The following is a 26704-nucleotide window of genomic DNA, read 5'->3' on the forward strand; positions in this document are numbered from 1 at the left end:
GACTGAGGCTCAGCTCTTAAATGGGTGGAGTCCTCTTTTAAACTGCAACATCATGTTTTTCTGCTGTCTTCTCCACACCTACACTTCAAATCATTTTAAAAGACCCAGCACTGACTTGTGTGCCATTATTATAGCCAACTGTTTGTGTGAAATGTTTATGCACCACATTGTCTTATAACCTCAGAAATGAAAGGACTGTTAGATTAAGGGGCAAGGTTTCATTCGGCCTTTCCATACATATTTTTTGTGGCTCCACTGTTGCCGATAAATCCCGAAACAGCCATTAAGACACAAATGCACACACTAATTTGAAGCAGTTTTAATAAATAGTCATATGAGTTGTTCGAGGTTAATATAATCGTTATATCCGAAACAATTTTTCTAGAGCATTAAGAAATGAAATCAACATGTACAAGTAAAAACAAAACAGATTATGATTTCATGCCAGGCAATAAAACTGTACTCAGGAAGTAGAGAGTCAAATCCTGCCACCTCACATCTCTGGTCCATTCAGAAAAAAACATCAGTGTACTTTGTGCTTGCTCGGTCAGTCAGTCAGTCACTCAGTCAGTCAGTCAGGCAGCAAATATCGACACTAACGCACTCATGGTCAATTTCTCAAGTCTTCATATTCTCCAGGGTCGGTTCTGAACACAGAAAAAAACTAAATCCGATCAATCAAAATTACAGCCTCCTGGAAACATGTTCTTTCAAAACCAAAACCAGCCAAGAAGGATGCCGAGTTACCCCAGTCATATTTCCTCCAAATAGTTTTTGAATAAAATAATGTAAAGAGTCGAGTATGTTAAACAGAGAAGAAATTCTACAACAAACTTTAAAGAAGCAGGTCGGTTCTTCTGTCACTGGCTGAACCGAGCAAGACGGACAAGATCTCAGCATCAGTGTCATTTTAAAGCATTCTGAGTCGAGTATTAATGTCTGCTGTTAAACAACATGATCTAAATAAACAACTTAAATTGATTGCATATTGTGTAAGTGCAAGAATGTGGCTAATATGAACAAGCAACAATCGCAATTCCCTATTCTCTCTGAGGGAAGAATGCAAAATTCAACACTCGCAGTCTCCTCCGTCCCCTTTAGGACCATGTTAAACATCAGAAGGCTATAGAGTTAAACCCCTAAAACACGTGGGTTGTCTTTATGAATATGGTGATAACTATAATGGCTGCTACTTTCAAGAAAGAAAAATTTGGTCACTTAACAGTTAAACACCTTGCCCTCGAGTATTTACATTTTTCAATGTGCAACATCAGCATTGGTAAGTATGTACATGGCGTCCAACTGTTAACCCCGGTGTCTGCACAGTACAAGAAAGCTGAAGATCAGTTCTGCAATACGGCCATCCACACTGGGTGCAACAGAAATGACAGTGAAGAGCATCTGACCAGCTGTCAGCCCTACAACACAACCATCAAGGTAAAGAAATCAGAGTAGAAGGAGCATCTGTTTAGTCTCTAGATTATCAGTAATACGAACAGACGGCATGTTTTAACAGGTATAAGGTCCTCTAGTAGCTGAAGCATTGCGCAGTGTGCCTGCACCTTTCCCCGGTCTGCGACAAGACGGGCTCCCATAGCCACTCGCTCGAGAACGTCTTCGCGTGCACATACACGACTAGGTTACCCGCAACTACGTGCGCCAGGTCCTCAGAGCTGTGACTTCAAAAAGAAAAAGGAAAAACAACCTCTAGGCTTGAGCGTCGCTGCCCTGGTGGAGTGTTCTCTCTTCGTGTCCCACAGTTCCATCACAGGGTGGAGTAAAACAGGATGTAGGCCGCGGAGGACTTGACGGAGGAGGTGGAGATTTCGGACACCTCGTGGTCATCAAACTTGTACCAGCGCTGTTTGAGGCCGTTCTTACAGTAGGCTGTGTAGTGGCCGCCATCCAAACCCCCGTAGTGGTTCTGGTAGCAGAGAGGAAGGAGGTCAAGCTTGTCTATACAACAAACACACCTTGCAAAATAATGAATTTAACGTCTACTTACAGAAACTCCATAAAGGCTGTATTTCTTCAGGTTCTGTTTGGGTCCGATGACGTACTGGGCCAGGTCCAGATTGTCTAACGAGAAGTCTACAGACGTCTGCAGCTTCTGCTTCCATCTACCCTCATAGGAGAACCTGCAGAACAAAAACACCCAACAAGGAAGAGACTGTCAGTGTCAATATTTAAAAGTTTCTTAATCTTATTCCTCAAACAGTTCACAATGAGCATTGCACAAATAAATTAGAAAAATAGATTTACTAAAAGCGTGCTTCCACTGCATGGTACGGCTCCACGACTCTACTCGCTTTTTTTCATTATCCATTGTGGATAGCACCTGTACTTTTTTTGATACCACCTCAGTCGAGGTTACAAGCTGAGCTGAGCCGATACTCAACGCTGACATGAAAACACTGCAGACCAATGATTGGTCAGAGAATCGGTGTCATGCAACATGCATGCATCATACATGCTGCATCACCCCTGCATTTTTAAACAGCCAAGCTAGCATCAATCGCACCTCAATTTTTTTTATTCACTCGACCCAGATTTTAAAAAATGGCATCCCCCAAAACCATGCCATTGTCAATCGAGGAAGTGCACACATATAGAGGATAGAGGACACAAGACTCCCACATGTTGATTCCCAACTGCTGGAAAAGTGAAGTGGGCGCAGCAGCGCTACAGCAATGAGCTAGGACTGCCACTTACACTGAGAGGGTATTTTCTGCAGTGGAAAACAGAGAAGAGAAAAGCATTTGGCCCTAACAGAGGAGTGAGTCGAGCTGTACCAGGCAATGGAAACACAGCTAAAGTGACAAAGGATTTGGTCTGAGTCAACATCACTTTTAATGCAAACATCGCTACAGACCGTTTTAAGTGCACCAGGAGAATGGGTGGGACCTTCCAGATCTCCAGTTTCTTGGTGGAATCTCTGTGGGCCTTGCAGTGTCTGCAGAACACCTTGTTGTTGTCGGTCAGCTTCTCTTCCTTAGAGAACAGCCTCAGACAATCCTGCCAAGAAGGAGCAAACATTCAAGTGAAGAATTACAAACCCTCTGCTGTCCACACATTAAACTCACTTGTGTTCAATGCTTTCGTCGCCCTCAACAATGAATCTGAGTACTGTGAAGGGCATGTTTTCACTGTGGCCCCAATTTGGTCCTTCTGACAAGCTTAAATGATCAGAAAGAGTTAAAAAGCAAACACCTGACACATGCTTTGGTGCAGGTGTTAAACGTCTGACTGACCTGCAGGGAGCACTTGCTGGTGGAGGCCAGAGGCAGCGACAGGTACATAAAGGTCTCAAATGTGCGTGACTTGCGATGGCAGGTCAGACACTGCACGGTGGACTTGAACTGGCCCTGGAACAGTGCTACAATGATGGACTCGTTCAGCAGCTTGTGTTTGCTCCAAGCCACATCGGCCGCCGTCTTATCGTCCAAGTGGTCATTTTCCTCCTCCTTGTACCGCTTCCTGTTGTCCGCCTGAGGCCAGAGACAGAAAAACAACGTGATGGTACACAGGAACATCTGCAGCTGTAGGTATTAGCCTGTCTTCATGATCCCATTCAAGCTCTGACTGATACAGAAGACGCTGGTCATCATTTATAACCCTGCAGTTAGCAGTGAAATGAACAGAACTCACTGAGAACTACAGACTGAACTTCTAAGTGATAAACTTTGTATTCAACCTAATCTCTTTCAGCCTCAGTAGCATGCAGTTCAGCCAGTTCACTCTCATTACGATAGGCAGGAAGATATGAAAGACAGGTTAACACTTGCTAATTAATATCTCGTCAATTAGACTGACTGATTTATCAATTAGCCCGGAGAGACAAAGTGGACTGGGACTGGGCCAGCCTGATGGCAGACAGGTCTGAACATCACACAAAAGGGATGTGATGAGATGGAGAATGTGTCATGAGAAATGCACGTCATCAGCTCCTACAATTTAACTGGCATATCACCATTGACATTTAGTAGTAAAACGGGGGTGAATGTACTACTTCAACTCAACCCCAGGTGGAGACAGTATCACAGCATCTCCAAGCCCCGAGCAGCGTCTTCTTTGACAGCTTAACAATCTCCTTCACATGATGGAAGAATGTCTTTGAAAGAGCGATCAGGTTTGATGTTTAAAATTAGAAAAAAAAAAAACGTAAATATCAAGCTGTGAAATGATCTTTTCACCAATTCACCTAGTCCTCTCCCCCATTCAAATGCACATGAAGCCAAGAAAAATCAGTCGGTACAGGCAATGAGGCATGTCTTGGGTCTACATGCACAGAGGTTCTGACAGAGCATCAGACCAGACGGATGCAGACACGCCACACTCACACTGCTGCAGGAGGACCAAGGACACACAGCTATTTACTTACTCTCTAATTTGCCATCAAAATGAAACCCGGTGAAAAAACAGAAAGAAGGAAAATGATAAAAGACTACGTTTTAATTGTTAACAGACAAATGTGCAATGACATACAGGGGTAGTAGAAGGCAAGCCTTAGAAAGCCATGGTTGAAAGGAATTAATTACTTATTTATTCACTCAATATTTAATTCATAGTTAGATTTCTCTATTCTGTTTTCTTTTCTTGCTCCTAGCACATATCAAAACCTTTTGAACACTTTACTTATGCTACACTCGTTGTTATGCAGGAAAGAAGTGTGTGCACTACCTTGTTGAGATCCTCATGGAGCCCGTCCATGAGGAACAGCAGCAGCTCCTGAGAGTCTTGCTGGTCATAGCCAGAAAACTGCTCATTGATCTTGCCTATGGTGATCTTGAAGTCCCGTGGGCTGATGCACTTGTACAAACCGGCCCACAGGGCTTTCATGATCACACCGAACTCCTCCGCCACCTCCCCTTTATGGCCGAGGATGTTGTACCTGGAAGAAAACGGAGACAGAGATGTTAAAATAATTCCCTCACGCCCCAGTGTTCATTGTGAGTAACTCCATTTATCTGGGCCCTGACCTGTTGATGTCCTCCATGTAGAAATTGTTGTTGAAGTACTCGGCCATGGCAGGGGTGTTACACAGACACTGCAAGATGGAGTTCATGTAGCATGTGTTGCCCAGGTTACGGAGGCCAGTCAGCGATGCGCCTAGACCTCCAAATGTAGGATTCAGGTTGCGGATTTTGGCAGCTGAAGGCCGCGCAATCTCCACTTTAGGATAGACTTTAGCTGCGGCAGGTCTGGAGGGCAGAGGAACACGATGAGAGAATACCAGAGACAAGATTAAAGGAAATACTATGTGAAATATATCTGAAGGAATAAGGAAGTGCAGGTAGATTATGATAATAGATGCTAGATGCAAGACACAGTCCACCTAACACAGGGGCTGGAACACCCTGGAACTGGCTGGGGGCTGAACCCAGCACTGATTCTGCATGTCGCAAGGAAAAACATACCTATACATTTCAGTTGTCATCATAACACATCTGTGGCCTTACTTGGTCTCTCTGTTGATGGTGGGTATGACAGCAGCAGTGGTCGGGGCGGTGGCCTTCTTCTGGGCCTCCTCTCTCAGGTCCTGGCTGATATCGGGCGAGGAGTAGGAGCGTTTCAGTTTAGACTGCTCCCGCTCTCGCTCAGGGTTGACGTCCGGCTCAGCTGGTTGTGGTGGTTTCTGCTTGACTGTTGGCGGTGTGGAGGGAGGGGTCTGGGGAACGGTGACCTCAGGAGGGTACAGGTGCACGCGGTTGGTTGGAGAATGGTAGTATCGGTAGGTCCCCGTCACTGTGTCAAGGAACTAGTGGAGGAGGGAGGATGAAAATATATATTAGGTAGAAAGTAACTCTCAGGTATGAGGAATAAATAGTTCTTGTGAACTTTTCTGTTTAAATTTTATCTACAAAAGCTTCAAATGACTCAATATATTAAACATGTGGTACCTTCATCCAGCCGTCAGGAAGGCCTGGTACACTCCTGCCCATCTCCTCACTCCTTGCTCTTGTCAAGGGCTCCCTCTGTGGAATAAACACACACACATACATAAATACTCTTCATTTAAAAGTTCTCCATAAACCGTCTGACTAACATACCAAACACCATAAAAGCACCCAAGCACAGACTTAAATTGCATATTTAGTTCTTCTATCAAATTGTTTATGATCTGTGTCTCAGACTGACAGTTGAACACACAGTGGCGGTTGGTCTCAATGGTTCAACCTCGTGAGCGTGAGAGAGGAAGCGTGCAGACAGTACTGAACTGAAAAGGAAACTTAACTTTATTTGGTACTTCTGTAATGTAATTCTGTGTAATTATACAGTTAAGATGAAGTGTGTGGAACCACTGTTGCAGACAACCAGCAGTCTCTGGGTCAAATTTTAGTTACATCGCAGCTGTACAGAACAAGGATTACATTATCGGACATTTTATCTTTAAAATTCATTGTCTTTTGGACTCTGCTCTTTACTTTAAACAGAACCTTAAATCTGATGGGCTGTGTGTTGTGGACATGTGGATTTGTGGTAAGATGGCGCCGTAACTTTCCTTTTAGCCACAGATCAAAGACACCAGACGTTAAGGTACTCTGACGTCAGCAGACAGAAACAGTGACAGAAAAGAGGACTCACCTTAATTTCACTAACAATATGGTTGGGAGCAGGCGAGTCCAGAGACATACTCTTCGAGGGTGTATCAGAGTTCTGCTCCTTTCCCCTCCTCTCTTTCTCCTCCCACACCTTATTCTCTTTGTCTTCCTCTTCTTTTGCCTTCTGCCTTTCGAGTTTCTTTTTCTCCTGATGTCCTTTCTCCTCCTCCTCCTTCTTCCTCTTATCACGTTCCTCCCTTTCTAGCCTTTCTTTCAACTCCTTCTCCTTCTGTTCCTTCTCCCGTCTCTCCTCCTCTGAACGACGCTCCTGGTTGCGTTTCTCCTGCTCTTGCCTCGCCTTCTCCATCACCGCCACCACCTCAGAGTGTATCTGACTTTGTTCTTCCTTAGACAGGGAGGTGTTGGGGGTGAAGGACGGTTTGACTGAGCGGTCAGGGACAAATGGGCCGTTCTGGGTGGAGTCCTTCGCTGACCCGTTCTGGCTGGGCTTGAGCTCGTCCGACACACGGACAGAGGGTTTCTTGGTACGATCAAACTGGGACAGAAAAAGAGGAGGACAAAACAAAACAGGAGTGATGTTTGACACACTTGGCCTCCTTAAAGTTTTGTATTCTAATAGTTATCAGGGCCAATAGAATACCTGTGGGAACGCCTTGGCTGTTGCAGGTGACTGGCTGGGTGTGCCTGCCGCAGGGCCCTTCTTACTGAGGTCAAGCCCAGAATTTGTGGAGACTGTGACGGGGGAGTCAACGGTGTCTGGCAAACTGTGAGCGACTGTGAAAGTTTTGGACGTGGGAGGTTCTACTGCAGCAACCCCGTTCACCAGCACAGGAGCCGGGGGTTCCTGAGGCTCCGGTGTGATCTCAGGCTCCGGTTTAGGTGGGGTTGGAGGCTTCGGTTCCTCTAAGGATGGGTAGCTAAAGTTCACTGTCGAAAGAAAAAAATAAATCTAAGACAGAATCATTTTCATATTTTTAAAAACGATAATACAATTTGTTTCATTTTCACCCTTATTTCACTGTATTTAACACAAGCCACCACACCACCACACTACGACTGGTGAGAAACGCAGGTTCTGAGCTGAAACAACTGATCATGACGTGCAACATGTTTAAAGTAGGAACATCTACATTAAGAGCCATTTCAGGTGAGCCACTAAACCACTTAGAGCTGGTAACAGATTTGATTTGTTAATTGCTGGTGAATTTTCTGCTTTGTTTCACTGTTTCATTTACTTACTTTCATTAATTGCTTAAAATAAAGCAGCAGTTGCATGAACAAACCCTGGTAATAAATTAAAGCCCAGGGACTAATGAACACAAAGAGCCAAAGCTGTAACGTGCACACTGTGCTGGTGATACTCACACTGAGGGAGGGTGCTGATGATATCCTGTCTAGGGGGCCGAACTTTAGCGTTGGTTGTGTACATGGGGTAAAACAACAGCCAGTTCTCGTAGCCTCCCTCCAGCACCAGCGGCTCACTCCGCAGGATGGTGATGCTGTCCCACTGTGGAGGGTGTCAACACATTATTGGACCTCACAGGAAAATTCTACTGTTGTGATTCACACTCTAGAGTCATACGTAAACGAGTGCACAAAGGCCAACCTGCGTGCACGCACACGCACACGCACACGCACACACACACACACACACAGTTACCTTATAGAGGGCATCTTTGAGGCTCTGCAAGGTGGTGCCGAGTCTAAGATCAGTGACAGAACTGAACCAGTCCAGCAGTACTATATAATCCACGAAACCCCGCCGCCTCCAATGGTCTTTGGACACGTCCGGCAGCTTTGCCTCAATCTGAGTCACAGTGATTCTGAAAAGCCACGACATGCAAGTTCATGAGGTCACGTTTAACAGTTGATATTCTTTCATTGTTTGACAGTTAATTAAAGAGAAGGGAACAGAAAAACAAGTTAACAAAGGAAATGAGATGTTAGATTCATTCGTATATTGTCAGTCCCAAAACCAGATAATGAATTATATTCATTCATTATTATACTATTCTCACCCTGGGCTAATGGCCTCATCAGGCACGCTGATGCAAATCTGGGCCGGGACCTGAATGTGAGACTCCTCAAAATCCCTGTGGCTGCGGGCGTCCATGACAATCACTGTAATCGTCTGGTCCTTCATCATATGGAAAAGTTTCTCAGCTGTGATCCCGCCAGCCGGCATTGCAGCTATCAGATAGAGTCATCAAATCAACACAGGACGAACAACTGCAGCTCAACTTGAAAAAAATGTCATGGGTGTGAGATTAAACACAATGGCAGGAATTTTCTCTCGTGTTATTCTGCTTACCTTTTGAGGTCGCATTCTTCAGTTCATTCTGTTCCCCTTTTACCTGACATACAGACACAACATTGTGATTTTCCTTTGTATATTCTGTGATTTTTTGTATATATGTATCCTAGATATATCAATCTATGTAAACACTTGATTTGAAAGGTATTTTCTTACAACCCTGATTTCAAAAAAGTTGGGACACTGTGTACAACATATATAAAACAAAATGTTATAATTTGCTAATCCTTTATGACGTATACTCGATTGAAAGCAGTACAAAGACAATATATTTAATGCTCATCAACTTCATTTTGTAAATATCTGCTTATTCTGAATTTGATGTCAGCAGTACGTTTCAAACAACTTTGGACAGGAGCAACAAAAGACTGAGAAAGTTGTGGAACGCTCCAAAAACACCTGTTTGGAACATTCCACAGGTAAACAGGTTGATTGGTAACAGGTGATAGTATCATGGTTGGCTATGAAAGGGGCATCCTGGAAAGGCTCAGTAGTTCACAAGCAAAGATGGAGCGAGGTTCAACACTTTGTGAACACATGATTGTATAAAAGATATTATTACATGGGTTGGGGAACACTTAGTAAAACAGTTGTTGGTAAACACAGTTTGTCTGTTAATGATTGCATTCTGCTTTTATTTGCATTTCAAACAGCGTCCCAATGTTTTTGGAGTCAGGGTTGCACTACTATTTGGACTATCTGACTGATGGCTTCTTGCAAAGGGTGTGGTATGCCACGTGTGCTCATAAGATGCATCATGGGCACTGAACATGGTGACTCTGAAGTCTGAAGTCTGTACAAAAATCCTTCTATCAGGAGCTATTTGCTGTACGGATCTATTTGTTTCAACTCTGCTACATGTTGTACGAGGCTCAATCAAAAACTGCACTAAACATCCACTTGCAAAACTTTTAGACAAGGAGACTAAAGTATTTGTCATTGAAATGAAGAGTCTGTCTCAAGTGAATATGTTTTAATATGCAGATATCATGACAGTTTGTTTATTACTTGACATCTCTACCTTTTTGCTGTCCTTCTTGTTTTGGGATGATGCTTTCGGAGAGCCTCGACCACCATCTTTCTCCTGTATTTCCTCCTTCCTTTTCTTCTCTTCTTGTCTCTCCTTCTCCTCAAGTTTTTTTCGAACCTCAACTTCTTCATACCTGTTTAAAATGTGAAGGTTAAGATGAGCAAAATGGAAGAATGTGATTTAACACTCATGTCCTGATGTACTATCATGCAGCTTATGCATTAAATAACAAGGTGTGTACACTCAGACAACCAAAGCCTCTAACCTGAGTTTAAGGCTTTCAGAGAGTTTCTCAGCTTCTTCAATGGCTTTCTTAAAGCTGGATGGCCCAAGCATGGTCATGTAATACTCCTTTGTACATTGGAAGAGAAAAGAGTTACTCAGAAATGACTTTAATTCTTGATACATTTCCACCTGTCAACACATCTACATATGAAACACATTTAGTTTAATAATAAAAATACACAGAAAGAAGCTACAATGGTACAGTGATCAACTATACCGGTTGCTGCTTGAAGTCTGGTCTCTTCTTGATGATGTCATATACTGTTAAATACTTCATGTACAGCACATAAGATTTCTCCTCATCTCTGTCCAGGCGACACTCCTCTGCCGCCTTGAAGATTTTGCAGGCACTCTGAACATAGCTGCAACACAGCAAATGTCAAATTTCACTGGGGACCTTTGTTGCATGTTGTGTTACAGGTTTGTTTTCCAGGGATTTGGAGTAATTACATCACTGGGGTTAGTATGGTATAATTACTGTATACCATTCTGTGTTGATACCAGCAAACAAGAGACCTAACGTTACCTCCTGGTGCTCGTCTTGTCTGGTTTGATTTCAGCCTTTTTATTGAGGTCACCCAGAGATGTGGACAGATACAGCTCCTTGACCCCGGTGGATACTGCAGGCATCTTGGCGGATGTGTTCAGTCAGAGCTCACAGGCAGTCAAGCGGTCAGTGCTGGACACCAGCTCTGAACATCTCTGGAAGGATGTCTGTGATAGTAAAACACAGTAAACACACACTGTTCCCAAAACATGCAACAATTCCTGCTCCACATCGCATCTATAACTGAACGACGCTAGCTAACGCTTAGCACAAGTTACTGTTAGCCTCCAATGTTATCAGTAATGTCTGAACGAGATAAGAGTAAGACGAACTGAGCTTTCACTTTGCGCTACCTGTCATGTAGCTTTTAAAAATGGCTAGAATTAAGATTAAGCTGAAAACATGACATGTCGATGATACGCTACACCGTGCTATCGTAGCAAGTTGATTCCACTGTTAGCGCATTAGCCAACAGTTTGTTAGCTTGTGGTTGTAGTTAGCTGGCGCAGGATATGTCAACACTGACGACAACAACATGGAATAGTTTACTGGCAAACATTAGCCGCGAACATCCGCTTTCATTGAATGCCTCCTGGCCAACTAACGGCCATCTTATTCAACGCAGAGCACAAACCAAACATTGGTTTAATATACACGCCATTTAGCTAATCAAATGTTAACTTATCTAGCTGTTACATTCCGAGTTAGCCACCTAGCTACGTCAGTTAGCAAGCTACGCTCTGAGCTCACGCAGTTAAGCGTTAGGTTAGCTACAGTGAGCTATTTAACTACAGCACAGGCAGTCACGGCTATTATCACATTCAGCAGTAAACAGATACACTCCCGTCATAATGCCGACACATATATAGTGGCTGATTGTCTGATAAGATAACGTTGATGTAAAAATTACCTCTTTCTGATCCGTTGCTTACACTTTAGCTACTTTTTTGACAGCTGATTCCTGATTCCCTGTTCCGCCTCCTTCTCTTCTTCGTCTGTCAGGTTTCAGCTGGCATCCTTAATGTTGCGGTACTGCCACCCTCTGTCTCACCTTGTCATTACTGCTCCCCGTCCCCCCAAGAAATGTCCTAAATCCCTTTCTTTCTGGTCCACAGTGAATATGCTTTCTCTTCTACATATCCTGCACGCTATCATCACAATCCACTGAATGTGACAGATTGTTTGCATTGTTCATAAATCAGGCAAATGCATTCCTGCAAAGTCTCACTGTTCATTTTGCCATTTCTACTCCTACAACAGCCCTATATAGGCCTATATGGTACATGGTCCATCTGATACTTGTATGTTGTCCAGCTGTTGCATGCATAAAATATGTTTATTTTTGCTTTGTTTTGCTGTATGTCTAGATTTGTATCTTCCTGTGAATTTCTTTTCTGCACTGTGTCTGATGTGTCCACTGAAACCTGACCAACACTGCGATGCTGAGTCTAATACAGGATGGGACAGAATTGAAAAGCTGTATTTAAACCAATCATTAGTGTGGTCTAAAAACCTAACATTTAATTATCCAACTTGTTGGCTTATGCAACATAATATGAATCACATCCTGAAGAATACATATATCATCAAAGTTTAACAGTCTGTTACTGTTTGATTGGGCAATTCACTTTTTTTTGATGATATAACTCATAAAGTTTTTTATACTAGGTTTAAACATTACCCAGAAGAAGTTTTTCTCTGAGCAAATTAGTACATTAATACCATTTGTGTGGCACTTTAAAAGTTAACAAAGGGCTTGACCTTTATAAAATAAAATAACATGGTAAATCAGAGTGCAGTTGTATAATTTTCAGGAAAGCCCCTGCTTGTACACAAACACGCTCGCTTCCACACCAGGAAGCTATATGCAGTACAACCAGTCTGACCTGCTGGCCACAAAGAAGCACCAAATGAGCAGCTAGAGGTTGATGACCTTGCACATAAATGGTGGCAGTGAGGGAAGAGTCACCGTCCTGTCTCTGATTCATACTGCCAGTTCAGAGATGAACCTTCCAGGAACAAGGCTAAGATTATGAATGAGAAAGGGAGATAGAAGGGAAATGAAAATGCTATGCAAGCAAAACTTCAGTAGCAGTCATACAACCACACACAGTACAATGTATTGTGAGATTCTTGGGTGCCTAGCTCCAGAATGAGTCGAACAAATGGCTGAATAAAAAATAAGTAAAATAAAGAGCCAGCAAAAAGATTGAATGAATAAGGAATATATGAAAAGGAGTGAAAACGAACAGTGGGACAATGAACAACTTAGTCAACGCTGAGTGAGCATTTCAAGAGAAAGAAGCAATGATCCTCTCACGCCTTGTTCTGCAGCTCCTGGTGTAAACATCCTGTAGGGCTGAGAGTTGTCATCTCATGGGGCGTTCTGCTGACCGCACCACCCTTTCACAGTCTGAGCCCTCTCGGCCCTCCTCTTCAGCCTCTTTCCGAGCTCCACAGGCCCTTTCATTGGCATTTTCCATATTGCCTTGCTGCCCCATCCATTCACACACAGCAGTACGTAGTCTTTTGACAAAGTGTAGCATATAGTGCTCAGTGTGCAAAAAAAAAAGCAGACTTCAGCAACAATGGCAGAAGAAATCCAGGCCCACAACTGAAAGATATATCTAATTTTCGCACAGGAATATTTGATGTGTTTTATTGAAATTATGCAGCTATTGCCAAAATGTTCACAATATGAACAAACCAACATGAGCAATAACATGAACAAAAATATCATCAGTCTGCAAGTTTTATGGAAAGGCACCCAGTTTGATTGAAGCAAGGATAACAATGTGCTTCCAAAGCAACAGAGATACCTGCAGGGCTAACTGCTAGTTCCAACGCATGTTGCATTCGGTGAGAGGGGATGAGGTGTGGCTGCCCACACACCCTGCCATTGAGGACCCAGTTGGAGTAGCTGGTACGTAAACTGCAGCAGGTCCAGGGTCAGTGGTCAGAGGAAGTCTTTGACAAGCCTCTCCAAGCACTCCAAGGTTTATTATCACCTACAGCAAACGCAGGTCGAGGTGACATTTCTTGGCCAGGGCTTCAATGATTGGTTCAATGATCAATCAATTCATTGTTGAAAGAAAATTGCCAACTATATTGCTTATTTATTGTTTCAGTAATTTTTCATACAAAAATGCCAAATGTTTTCTGGCTCCAGCGTTTTAAATGTAAAGATTTGCTGCCTTTCTTTCATTTATGGCAGTAAATGAAGAGTCTTTGGGTTTTTTGGACTGTTGGTTGGACAAAAGGAGCAATTTGAAGACATAACGTTGGGCTCTGGGAACTCATTTTAAACCCATGCACTGTTCCTGTTCGCCTTTCTGACCTTTCTGACCTTTATTCACAGACAGTCTCATCATCATGTCAAACTCAGTGGCCGAATCCTGTTTGTATGAATTGTTTCCGTCTTTTGGTTTGAATTATCAAACCCAAGGCTTCCTTTGTGGTAGATCGATGTCATGTTGATATTTCCAGCTTATTTCAATAAAAGCAACAGAGCAGGATCCATCAGGAAGCACTTAGACTTTGATGTCACGAGGCAGAGCTCGAGCTTAGATTGCACAATTATGATTAAACCCGCTTTCATCAGGTTCAGACTTCGGGACGTAAAGGCACACAAGGAGGACAATAGCCACAGTGTGCTCTGCTTCATATCATATAACACTTATTTTGGGGTATTGTACCACACATACACCATTACTCGAATTATTGCCTGGGCTTCCGGCCTTCAGTGGGATCAAAAGTCTACGTGGGAGTTATTGATTCAAACAACTTGTGGATTTAACTTCAGTTCTACTTTTCACATCATTGTTTGTTCCTTTTTGTCCATGCATAAAATTTAACTTGTTTAATAGCAAATTTGAGCTTAAGCCGTCTAACTTGAATCTGGCACAACTGAGGTGAGTGAAGGGCTAAAAATTAACGCCAAAAGTGGCTCTGAATTGTCCTGGATGAAAAACCCGAAGCAAGCACGTGATATATCATTATATTGACACGCATGATTCCAGTGAATGATTGCCAGTGAGAAAAATGTTGTCTTCACTATTTTTCCAGCGGAGCACAGAGGACTGATTGAGAGCTTCATCACCTGGTGCAGCAACGATCGCCTGAAGCTCAATATCAGCAGAGGCAATCAGCACGGAAAATCTGAACAATCAGCACAGTTTCAGGGTGGACGCCCGAGATTAGTGTCACAAATTCAGCATCTGACCAAATGTGAAATATGATGACAACCTCCCCCTTCTGTTCCTTTTTTTTTTAAAACTCTTTATTTATTGGTATTTTCATTTTTTTCCATAAAGCAAATGACAACTGAACAAACAGTCAGGGTCCGGGGGTATAGTCAATACATCCAAAGGATAAATTATCCTAAGTATGTATGTGTGCATCACATACATTTAAGACACATAACATTGTCACATTTACAACAGAGTCACTCATTGGCCAAATAAACAGTCCATTTCTGCCATCGCTTCTCACCCACATCTTTTTGAAGTCGGATTGAGTATGTCGTTTGTTGAAGGACATGTAGTTGTTTTACTACATTAACAAAGATATCACTGTCGGGGGCGTTTTACTCGAGCTAACATTTCGTAATGGCTTTTTTACTCGCTGCCTGCAGAACCTTGAAAAGGTAATTATCAGCTCTAGATGCAACCCAGTCTCACAGAAAGTCGTGAAACTGTCACGCTAGATAACTAGATAACTAGATAGCTCTCAGATGTAATCAAATTCCCCCAATGTGTTACAGAGATACCGTGTTCTCAAGAATGGGATGGACAGCCCAAAAAACACAAGGCTGTCCGTGTATGAGGATTAACTCCGAAAGTGACACTGACGTTTCCTGGATTTAAGAAACTGAAACAAACATTCACATCCCAAATTCTCAGAACAATCAGTATTTCAAGTCTGTTCATCTTTTGGACTCTTGCTGAACATTCATTTAACCGATTTACTTACTCCTGTGTGTCTGAGCTTGCATGCGGTGTTAATGAATAATTCACCTACAGCGTGCAGACTCTTTCTACCACATGAACATCAGGTCAGTTTCCCTGAAGCGGTGGAATGAATTGATTGCCTCTCTTCATTCTCTGGTGAAACACTGATGTGTGCTCTCTAAGCGTGTTTGAATTGTGGTCAGGTTTGCGTCGAGGCCGCTGGCTTCCGCAGAGAAGCAGAGGAGAGCGAGCACATGCGGAGCACAAAGCACCGCAAACAGCGCGGCGTGTGACCAGTCCAGGTGCTGCTCCGGCTTTTGTCGACGTTTAAAAGGCAGCAATAAGCTGTGACACAGATGGGTTTGCCCTCATGATCCTATTACCTTTCACTGTGCGTTCATTCATTGTTTCCGTTTTTTCAGAATGTCCCCTCCAGTACACTTGCCCTTTCTATTTCTTTGTGAAGAGTCATCATCCAGTACAAATATTGTTACACACCACAAATTAAAAGGAATAGTTTGACATTTTGACTTGTGCTTAGCTGCTTTTTTGTGGAGCGTTAGATGAGGAGACTGATCTGGACCACACAGTACCGGAAATATGTAGCTGGAGCCAGCAGCCGGTTGGCTTCGCACAATGTCTGGAAACAGGCGGAAACAGCCTGGTTCTGTCCGCCTGCCACCACCTCTAAAACTGATAAATTAAGATCAAATAAAAGATAATCCTTATTGTTTAATTAAATAGAAGATATGGCTGTACATGACCCATTTTCTCATATTCAAGTTTATATGGCCAAAATATAAAATAACTTATACTTTGCTATATATATTTGGTACACAGGAACTCATAATCTGATGATTTTATGTTGCAAAAAAAAAAAAATCACACTGTGGCATCTTGAGTCAAATATGGAGAATATTTGTTCCAGGTGCAGAAGGATTGATGCATATTGCCCCAAGAATAGTATATATAGTGCTGTTAATGTAATGTGTTAATGTTCAAAATAAATGATCATGCAGTGTCTCTGAGATGTGAATAAATAAACCATTACCACCAGAGGAGGGTAAATATTTACTACAAACGGGCAGTCAATGAGCGATGCGACCGACGGGTCCAGTGATGGAAAGTGGAACGTTGTTTGATGGGTGAAATGCGTCACCTTTTAAGGGCGTGCTCTTCACAACGGGGTCTATATAGCTCTGCGATCTCCGCCACTGAATGCACAAAGCATCACTGCAGCCACCCGTCGGGCAACAAATTAACTCAAAGAGCTCTCGTCTCAAAACAGAAATGCAGGCTGAGGAGTACAATCGCAGAGGTAATCACCGGTTCCATTTTCCCAGTATTGCCTCACTTTGTCTGTGTCCAGCTGTTACAGTGTCTGTTACTGGTCAGGTAAGGAGCTGGTGGACTACATCACACGGTACCTAAGCTCCATCAGGGAGAGGAGGGTGATTCCAGACGTGAAGCCAGGTTACATGAAAGATCTTCTCCCTGACACTGCGCCCACGGAGCCGGAGGACTGGGAGAGCATCTTCAACGACATCGAGAAAGTCATCATGCCAGGAGTAAGTTCCTACTGACTGAAATTTAAAACTATAGGGCAAGTGGGCAAAGTAAATTCTCATGTTTTCCCCCAGGTGGTTCACTGGCAGAGCCCTCACATGCACGCCTACTATCCCTGCCTGACCTCATGGCCCTCCATGCTCGGGGACATGCTGGCCGACGCTATCAACTGTGTTGGATTCACCTGGGTAAGATGACAACCACACGTTTTACTCCACATCTAAAAACAGCAACAATGATCTCACGCCATGCACATAAATCACGTTGTCGGTGCTGGTTGCGAACAGGCCTCCAGCCCAGCCTGTACCGAATTGGAAATTCATGTGCTGGACTGGTTGTGTAAAGCACTGGGCCTGCCCTCCTTCTTCCTGCATCACCATCCTGACAGCAGAGGTGGAGGCATACTGCAGGTCGTGCAACACGTTGATCTATTTGTTTTAAACCCCAAAACCTGTAGTCTCTGTGTTAACCGGGACTTTATTATCCCTCCTGTTATGTTAGGGCACTGTCAGCGAGAGCACACTGGTTGCTCTGTTGGCAGCCAGGACAGACAAAATATTGCAGTTGCGGGCTGAGCTCGACCAGGATGTGGAAGACTCGGTCCTAAACTCAAGACTGGTGGCCTACGCTTCAGATCAGGTCAGTGTTACCGCCTCTTGTCCAATAACCTCCTGTCTATCAAATGGAAAAAAACTGAGACACTGATCTGGTGTTTGGTGATCTGCTTTTCTAGGCTCATTCCTCAGTTGAGAAGGCAGGTCTGATCTCTCTGGTGAAGATCAGGTTTCTGCCCACTGATGAGCAGCTGTCCCTGAGAGGAGACACTTTGAAACAAGCCGTACAAGAGGACAGGATGAGGGGACTGGTCCCTTTCATGGTAGGTATTTGACACTGACGGGCGGGTGGGTATCAAGGTTTTAAGAATCATATCAGTGTCCTGTTTCACAATACTGGCAACTATTTCTGAAGTCATACACTGATTGCACTGCAAGAACTTAGCGTGATTTCCTACGTATCACACGTGCAATCTTTACAGGTTATGCCAGATGATGTAAGCCGCCCATTGCAGTGGACATTCATTTACCTTTATTTCGTTTTCAAGGTCATGAATCTGCCTTTTGGCAACACAGATGCAAGCAGGAACCGTTTTACAGGCTTTCTTGTCGGTGCGTTCAAGGACACTCCAACGTCCGAGATTTGCAAGTCTGTTCTCGAATGGAAATTCCTTCAGTGCCAGAGGAGTTCACATGCGTTTACGTGACATCCATGCATCCATCCATTGCTCATTTAACCCTGCATCAACATCTGCAGTGCTCTAAACCTCTGGGGAGCACAGGGGACTTTTCTCCTGCTCTGGCTTTAGACGTTGGGTAGACTTAGGGACCCGACCCCTGAGTTAGGGGCTGCTGAACTAAACTACAGTATATAACAGTGTTAAAACTAGCTGCAGCTCGACTCGTAAAATGCTGTTTACATGTTGATGCATCAGTAATAACAATCTAATAATGTCATATGTAATAATATAGAAGTCACATGGGGCATTTTACTGCAGAATTTAAGTTTATTTTGAGTATAATGCTATTAATGTACTTGTATATAAGCAAATGATCTGAATAGGTCTTCCACCAGTGCATATCGCTAAATGTTCACTTTCAGTGTATATTCAAATGAAATAGAAACAATGCTGCCTAGAAGGTCAAACAGATAATACGTACAGTATGGAAAATGGTCTGTGGTAATATAAAAATTAATTATCTGCAATTTGTAGGGCTAAAACATAAAAAAAAACACTGTGTCTTATTATATAATTTAAAAAAAACAACTGAAACTGCTCTTAAAATAAAATACTGCCTTTAAATGTCACATCTTATCTGTGATTTTGTCTCTTCCCTGTTCAGCTGTGTGCAACTTTGGGATCTACAGGAGTGTGTGCCTTTGACAATCTATCTGAAGTGGGACCAGTCTGTACGTCTTCAAATTTACTCCCAGCAGTGTGTGCTTTAACGCTGTCAGTAATGTCAAAACAACGTGCTCTTCCACCGAGGTGCATTAGTAGAATTGCTTGTATTTGAATCTTTTCTGCAGGTGCAGAAGAGGGCATGTGGCTCCACGTTGACGCTGCGTACGCTGGCTCAGCCTACGTCTGTCCGGAGCTCCGCTGGTCCCTGGGGGGCATCGAGTTTGCGCACTCTTTTGTCTTCAACCCTGCCAAGTGGATGATGGTTCATTTTGACTGCACAGCTTTCTGGTGAGACCACCGAAGCCTCATCTCTAAAGACATAAGCATTATCTGTGATATCAAAGCCCAACAAATCCAAAGTGAATGTAAAGGATGGTCGATGATGTGGATTGACTTTGTTTCCTCAGGGTGAAGGATAAATACAAGCTCCAGCAGACATTCACTGTTGATCCTGTTTACCTCAGACATGAAAACTCACAAGCAGCCACAGACTATATGGTATGACACTGTCGCATCTACACCAAATTAAAGATTCAGCCACAATAGTGGATGATTTCGTGCAGTGACGCTCCTTTTTGTGTCGTTCAGCACTGGCAGATCCCCCTCAGCCGACGTTTCCGCTCTCTCAAACTCTGGTTTGTTTTGCGCTCCTTTGGACTGGCAAACCTCCAGGCTCACATCCGACATGTAAGAGGCATTCAGTTCTCGCCATGCAAGTTGTTTTAGAAATAAATATCAAATCAGATGACAGAATAAGAGGGGAAATTATATGACCACCCACAGAATTTTATTTGTTTTTAAGTGTGAGTATCTACATGTTTATTCCTCATGTCTTTGTTAGGGGATTGAAATGGCGAAGCTCTTGGAGTCTCACATAAGGAGCGACCCTAACTTTGAAGTTCCTGCTGCGAGGCACCTTGGCCTGGTGGTCTTCTGTCTGAAAGTACGTAGCAGAATGTAAACTATAAAAATTATCATGCTAAATTGAGTTTTACTGCTGATAAGCATGTCACTGGCTAATCATTGCTGAGATGCATAAACCTCCCAGTCACACCTCGTTCAAAGGTGAGTCAGAGGTGCTGCCTTTGACATTGTTACCTAACCAACACTAACACCGTTTCCAGATGTGGGCTCATTGTCTCCATTATTTGCTCAGCCTGTCAAGTTTGTTTCATCTGACAGATCCGCTGAAATTGTCTCCAAAGCTGTCTTGAATGAGGATTAATCCCGGCATTGTGCATCTTTAGAAGGTCGCCTCTCAGCTTTTTCCTCTCTGTTCTTTGACGTAGCCACTCTTTCTCCGATCCATGCCTCTAACAAACCGGTCTCTCATGTTTTAGGAGAATAGCTCACCTGTTTTATGAAGCACAGGTGAAGGGTGGATCACGAAAAAAGAGCTGAAACCTTGACCTGATATTGCTGAAAATGCTTTTCGGCCATGCAGCGTTTATGAACACTTCATGTTCTGTCATGTTCATTTTCTAGGGGGGGAACGCTTTGACCGAGGAGCTGCTGAGGAGGCTGACCCGGTCGGGCACCATGTACCTCATCCCCTCAGACATCCACGCCAAACGCATCATCCGATTCACCGTGACCTCACAGTTCACCACGGCAGAGGACATCCTTAACGACTGGAGCATCATCTCCAAAACTGCTTCCGCTCTTCTGGCTGAGACGCAGGCTCCGAATGATGCAGGCCAGCCAAAATCAGGGAAAGGTGAGGTGACAAGCGCGGAGCGAAACCAAGACCCCAACCCAGCCACCAGGTCCCAGGAGAGGCAGGAGGCTGCATCCAGGCTGGACAAGGCTGAAGTGGAGCTGTGGATTGACAAGGCATGGAATCAATCTCGGAGACCAATGCGCTCTCTTAGCTGCAACAGCGAGCCTCTGCCTTACAATCCCACTGTTCCGGCGTCTGGCCACGACCGTGAAACAAGGCCTTGTCTTAAAGATGCTGCAGGTGCCCTCCCAACGCCATCCGCAGGGCCCGATCCTGTGATCCAGATTACGAATGTGCCTTCAAATCTTCCGGGTAAACAGGACCTGAAAAAGCTGACAAAGTTCTACAGCGTGCCCAGTTTCTGCAAGCCGTGGGTGCAGTGTGGCCAGCACCAGGTGTGCTGCCCTCTGAAGGTGTCACAAGAACAGCAGCACAAGAACACTTGACCTCCACCTGCAGAAGAACAAACTGTATGTCTTCACCTCCCGTGGCCAACAAAGCTCCCTCTCCTACTCCTACTGGAAACCGCCGCTGCACCGAAGCTAGCGTAATGATCCCCGAAAGCGCCGCGCAGTAGTTCACACACACACAGAAATCCAGATCAAGCAGTTCATGATGTGGCTGCCTATGGCTCCTGGCAAGCTGAAGGTCACCATCTAACTGTGTCAGTGATTTGGGGTTGCTTTGCTCATTTGTAATCATGTTTTTAAAACTATTTTTATTAAAAAGCAGTTCAGACCTTTTTATATGTGTGTGTGTATGTGTGTGTATATACATTTATGAATATGAATGTGGTGTGTGTGTGCGTGTGTTTATTTGCTTTCATTTTCTATTCAGTGAATGTATTCTTTCATTATCATTATTATTATTAGAGTACAATCGTTAGGTTCAGTTTAACATTAGTAATATATGATATATGCCATTATCAATATTTTACTTGTATATATATATAAGTAGACATATCATTATTATTATGTTAGTATACTATATACTATAAGTATATTTGCATTTGTCTGTATACATATGTGTATTCTTCTATTTGCTTCCTTTAAATCTATCTTCTCATGCCTGAATGTAAATGTTCATATATTTCATGTATTGCAATTGCGTTGTAAATGGAGAATCTTTCAATAAAACAAGTCTTTACCAAAAGAAGCATTTCAAATGAAATCATATCTCTTGATACATTTCAGTACAAAATACTACATTCATGAAATGTGCAGGTCATTTGCGATTATGTCGCATCCTGTATCACCTATAACCTAAAAAAACAAAAATCACAGGCACTATTTGAGGTTGACAATCCAGTAGTGAACTCTGAACGCTTTCAAAGCCTGACTCTTCCCTCTGCGATGGAGTTGAAAATCTCCTGAGTCATGGGCGTGTAGCCCTTATTGTCCTCCAGGTAGAACATACGGTCCTTGATGACGGCAGGGTTGAAGCCCTCCTCTGCCAGCTTCACCTTCATTTGCTTAAACGTGCCAGTCACTACCAGTGAATCCTGCCAAAAATAAAAAAAAAGGTTATAGTTGCAGGACCATTTCAGTCAACTTCCTGTTTTTTTTTAAACTCAGTCAGTAAATTCAGCTGGGTTTGCTCACCTGTAAGCGAATGAAACGTGGTCTTGCATAGCTGGGGAGGGAGTTTTTGACCTGCTGATATGCAGCCTTGTCATCAAAGTCCATGTTTTCTTTCAGCTTCAGTGCTGCCATTCCAATTCGTCCCTCGTGTCCTAACCAGTTCAGGTCAAAGCAAAAAGAGAGGTGAAACAAGATCGTGATTGGTCTCCTTCTTGAAACAGGATTAAACTGAAGTGACTTCGCTCGGCTTTGTGAGAGCGGGAAACCCGTTCGTTGCTGCTTGCGGATACATTTTTGTCTTCATTCGCAGGATTGCATGAACAATGATTACACTCATTAATGATTAATGGGCATGTTAAAGGTCAAATAAGTTCAAGAGGATTGTTAAACCTTTAAAACTCCAGTCTAACAGTCTTAAACACATGTCGGTTTGGACTTTTCTTCTTCTTTTCTTGTAATTACTATTATGAGAGTGTCCTTATAGAAATCATTGCTGATTAATAAATACAATCATTACCTGGCACCTTCACACCGTAGACATTAGCCTCCTCAATGCAGTCCACCATGAGCAAATGATCAGCCACCTCTGTGGTTGCCACATTTTCTCCTTTCCACCTGCGTTTTATGACATTTTATTTCAGTCAGATTCAAGCAAAGTCATTCACAGAAAGTGATTCAATACTAATTAATGGATGACAGTTCACAGTTTTAATTAACAGCTACAGGGGTTCGTGTATGGAAAGCAAGAATAACCAAAGTGTCTGCAGTTCCTGGAATCTGTTATTCTCTAAAGTCAAGGCTCAAGGTCAAGTCAAGGTTCTCCAAAGTATTCACTGACCTTGAATGTAGTTAAATGAAATATTTTGTAGCCTGAGTTAAGAAATCTTGCAGCGGTTCTACGTAACCTAACACATCTGGAAACAGTGTGTTTTCAGATGTGGGCTCCTACTCTCCATTATTTGCTCAGTTCGTCAAATGAGCTCAGTGTGTTTCATCCACGGACCTGAAAGTGTCTCCAATGCGGTCTTGAAAGTAGACAAAACCCTCGCTGTCTATCCTTAGAAGGTCGCCGCTGTTGAAGTAGACGTCTCCCTTCACGAACACGTCGGTCAGCTTCTTCTTCTCTGTCTGCTGCTTGTTCTTGGCGTAGCCGCTGAAAGGCGTCCTTTTTCCGATCTTTGCCACCAACAAACCGGTCTCTCCTGCGGGTGAAAGCAGTAAGGACGGGATACAAAAGAGCTAAAAGGTCAAGAAAGAGCCATATTTTTGGAGGAGGCTGGCTCACCTCTGGGGACTTCAATACAAAATCCTCTGGAGTCTCTGACTGGCTCCTCTTTCTCTGTGTTGTACCTAATGAGGGCATACGGACATCCCATCTGAAAAGCATATTTATAAAAGAACAAAGCGTGTGAACACTTAAATTCATACCACGTCTGCATGCATTTATTTATATAATAATGATGCGATTACAACCTGTGAACATTAAATTAAAGCTCATCCCACCGTGTTAAATATTACCCCACTATAAAATATATTAAATGCACAAGGGACAAAAAAAAAAACATAATTTCCCTCCCTGTCTTACCTTGTGGAGGAAATGCTCCTTGCCAATAGCTCCAACTTTGCCAATGTAGTTGACAAAGCCGATGTTCCCTTCTGTTGCTCCGTAGCATTCACAGATCCGAATGTCCCCAAACCGCTGCAGGAAGTCAGCCCAGGTGTCGGCCCTTATCCCGTTCCCCAAAGCCAGTCGGACTTTATGATCCCTGTCGTTGTCTCTCTGGTGGAGAGCGAAGGACAGCGGTGCGTCAATCATGCACGTTTCACGATAAACCACTTAAGCTTCTAATGAATTCATCAGCGCTGTTGTGTGATCATATTCTGAGCTTTACCTGCGGTATGTTGCAGAGGTAGTGCATAATTTCTCCTATGTACTGAATAACAGTCACATTGTACTTCCTGCAGTCATTCCAGAAGTGGGAGGCGGAGAATTTTCTCCTTAAAACGACAGTGGTGCCTAGAAAAGAGGAGGCCCAGACTTCAGCGATAATATCTCACACTGAGAGTTCAATCAGTGTTGTAAACTAATGACCATCAGGACTTTGAAATGCAAATAGAGGTAATCAGAGCTGTTGGTTCAACCTTTAGTAAACCCAGAATGCAGCATAGAAAGCATGTTTTGTGATCACCTTTTTCTATGGCTCCACAAAGTCCCATCAAAAAGCCAGCGCTGTGGTAAAGAGGCAGGTATATGTAGATGATATCGTCTGAGCGCATGCCAGCAATAGACTGCAGAAAAGATGCCATCCATATCCTCTCGTGGTTGATCAAAGCTGCCTTAGGAAGCCCTATAAAAGATAACATCACCGTTAAAAGCAGAGGCAGCTTATTTTTACTGTCCTACGTCTGACAGATGAGAAGTGAAGGTTGGACTACCTGTGGTTCCTGAGGTGTAGATGTACAGCGCGGGACTCTTCAGGTTAATGTTGGCCCTCAGCTGAGGTGACAGAGGCTGGTCTGAGGCCTGCTGGATCTTATCAGAAAGGCTTTCGATGCCCTCCACGTCACAGGCCTCACCCAGGAGGAACACACGGACGCCCTGCTCCTTCAAGGTGGGCAACACCTCCTCCACGGCCTCTCGCAGGTCTGAGAGAGCGAGGCAGAGGAGAGGCAGCGGAGGAATTATTCAAGTGAGCCGCTGATATGTGTCAGGCCGGCACCATGCAATTAACAGACAGATGGAGGATGCAGCCTCTGTCAGTTACGCCCCAAAAGCTCTGGAGCCCACCAGGGGAACCAGTTGGCTGAATATTTTTATTCACTTTGAGCTTTAACTACCTATGACTTTAATGATATGGGCCTGAAACCTTATTCACTGCTGGTCTTCTCTTAAATTTTAGCATTTTATTTTATGCATTCTATGTATTCTATTTCTATCACTATCATTCAGTGGTTTTACTCTCCATCTTTTGTAATTTTTTTTTTTTTTTTTGGGGGGGGGGGTTAGTTAGCTTGTTTTTGTCCTTATTGAGCAATGTTGTGCAAGTACACTGAGTGCAATGTTTAAACCAGAGTCAGACTCCTTGTGTGTGCACACTGCTTGACCAATAAAGCCGATACTGATTGTCATCATCATCATCATCATCATTATCCTTTATATCCTCCATTATTCTTATTATCATTATTATTATTACTACTAGTACAACTAATAGCATTAGTAGTATATTCACAGGAGGACACACATTTAACATTACTTATTATTTATTAAAGAAGAGCACAATTTCTTTTCTTTTTTTCTTCAAGTGCTGGTCTCTCAATTTTAAATGCAGGTTTATGGGACAATATCCATGACTTAGAGAGGGCGGTCTGGAGAACCATAGCTCCATTACGTTCAAACAGATACTGCAGAACACCTGGATGTCAGCGCATATACCAGTCAGTCCGCTTACCAGCCCCAGCGACCAGGACCTTGGCCTCGCAGCAGGAGAAGCAGTGCAGCAGAGACTTGGATCTGATGTTGTAGTTCAGCAGGGAAGCCGTGCATCCCAGCTTGGCCAGTGCGAGCCAGGTCCACACAAACTGCGGCTCGTTGCCCAGGAACAGGGCCACCGTGTCCCCCGCCGCCAGCCGGGCGTGCGTGGACAGCGCTCTGGCCGCCCTGTTGCTCTCCCTGTCGGCCTGACCGTAGGTGTAGGAGCTCCCCTCGAAAAGGATGAACGTCTTCTGCGGCTGCTTCGCCACTTTCTCCAGGAAACAGTCCAGAATGCTGTAAAACGGCTTCTGACGCTTGAATCTGCCCAGTTGCACGCCGATTTTAATTGCAGTGATTGCGTAACTTAGATCTTGCAAAAAATAGGGATTTCTAAGGTAAAGCAATAGTGGCAAAAGTGCCAAACCCGCAAGAGCGGTGTATAAAATATATTCAATCATCATAATCAATGGAAGCGTGTCAATGAAGGCTCAGTGCAGCACACAGGACAGACCCGGTGAGCTCGCACCTATTAAACTTTGAACTGTTTTCTCCGGGGGTGTTAACAAAAGTTGCCTTGCGGGATCACGCGAGACCTTAAAAGAGTCTATAGGCTACAGTTTGTGTCCCAGGTGGAAACTGATCCTCCAGCAGCTGGCAACGGTCTGCAAGAGGCTGCTGCCGCCCTGAGCTGCAGTGAAAGCTGGATGTGTGCTCAAAT

The 26704-nt window shown here is 43.6% G+C and overlaps 3 protein-coding genes across 4 annotated transcripts; 1 reads left to right on the forward strand and 2 right to left on the reverse strand.

Moving 5' to 3' along the window:
* Window positions 1-309: 309 nt before the first annotated feature.
* On the reverse strand, window positions 310-11719 carry usp8 (ubiquitin specific peptidase 8). Its single transcript, XM_041962972.1, has 19 exons — window positions 11650-11719; window positions 10719-10906; window positions 10410-10554; window positions 10173-10258; window positions 9899-10040; window positions 8875-8917; window positions 8582-8753; window positions 8224-8386; window positions 7929-8070; window positions 7204-7490; window positions 6586-7098; window positions 5901-5975; window positions 5460-5758; window positions 4980-5201; window positions 4681-4891; window positions 3252-3488; window positions 2873-3015; window positions 2006-2138; window positions 310-1924 (listed from the first exon to the last, which is right to left on the reverse strand). Exons 2-19 carry the CDS (start codon window positions 10820-10822, stop codon window positions 1766-1768), a joined length of 3276 nt encoding a protein of 1091 aa, XP_041818906.1. The 5' UTR covers window positions 10823-10906; window positions 11650-11719; the 3' UTR covers window positions 310-1765.
* Window positions 11720-16978: 5259 nt separating this feature from the next.
* Window positions 16979-21514, forward strand: hdc (histidine decarboxylase). The gene is made up of 9 exons (XM_041938813.1): window positions 16979-17006; window positions 17084-17256; window positions 17329-17442; window positions 17542-17664; window positions 17756-17893; window positions 17988-18131; window positions 19153-19219; window positions 19340-19503; window positions 21060-21514. Exons 1-9 carry the CDS (start codon window positions 16979-16981, stop codon window positions 21378-21380), a joined length of 1272 nt encoding a protein of 423 aa, XP_041794747.1. The 3' UTR covers window positions 21381-21514.
* A 157-nt stretch (window positions 21515-21671) lies between these two features.
* Window positions 21672-26444, reverse strand: LOC121605431 (very long-chain acyl-CoA synthetase-like). Of its 2 annotated transcripts, XM_041935340.1 has the most exons (10): window positions 25964-26444; window positions 24951-25160; window positions 24704-24862; window positions 24407-24531; window positions 24100-24294; window positions 23800-23890; window positions 23518-23716; window positions 23032-23129; window positions 22536-22666; window positions 21672-22435 (listed from the first exon to the last, which is right to left on the reverse strand). In XM_041935340.1, exons 1-10 carry the CDS (start codon window positions 26442-26444, stop codon window positions 22262-22264), a joined length of 1863 nt encoding a protein of 620 aa, XP_041791274.1. In that variant the 3' UTR covers window positions 21672-22261. The 2 variants fall into 2 exon arrangements, with proteins under 2 accessions (XP_041791274.1, XP_041791283.1); XM_041935349.1 differs by lacking the exon at window positions 24704-24862.
* Window positions 26445-26704: the final 260 nt, after the last annotated feature.

Source organism: Chelmon rostratus, chromosome 1 (assembly GCF_017976325.1).
Source record: "Chelmon rostratus isolate fCheRos1 chromosome 1, fCheRos1.pri, whole genome shotgun sequence".
Classification (NCBI taxonomy): domain Eukaryota; kingdom Metazoa; phylum Chordata; class Actinopteri; order Chaetodontiformes; family Chaetodontidae; genus Chelmon; species Chelmon rostratus.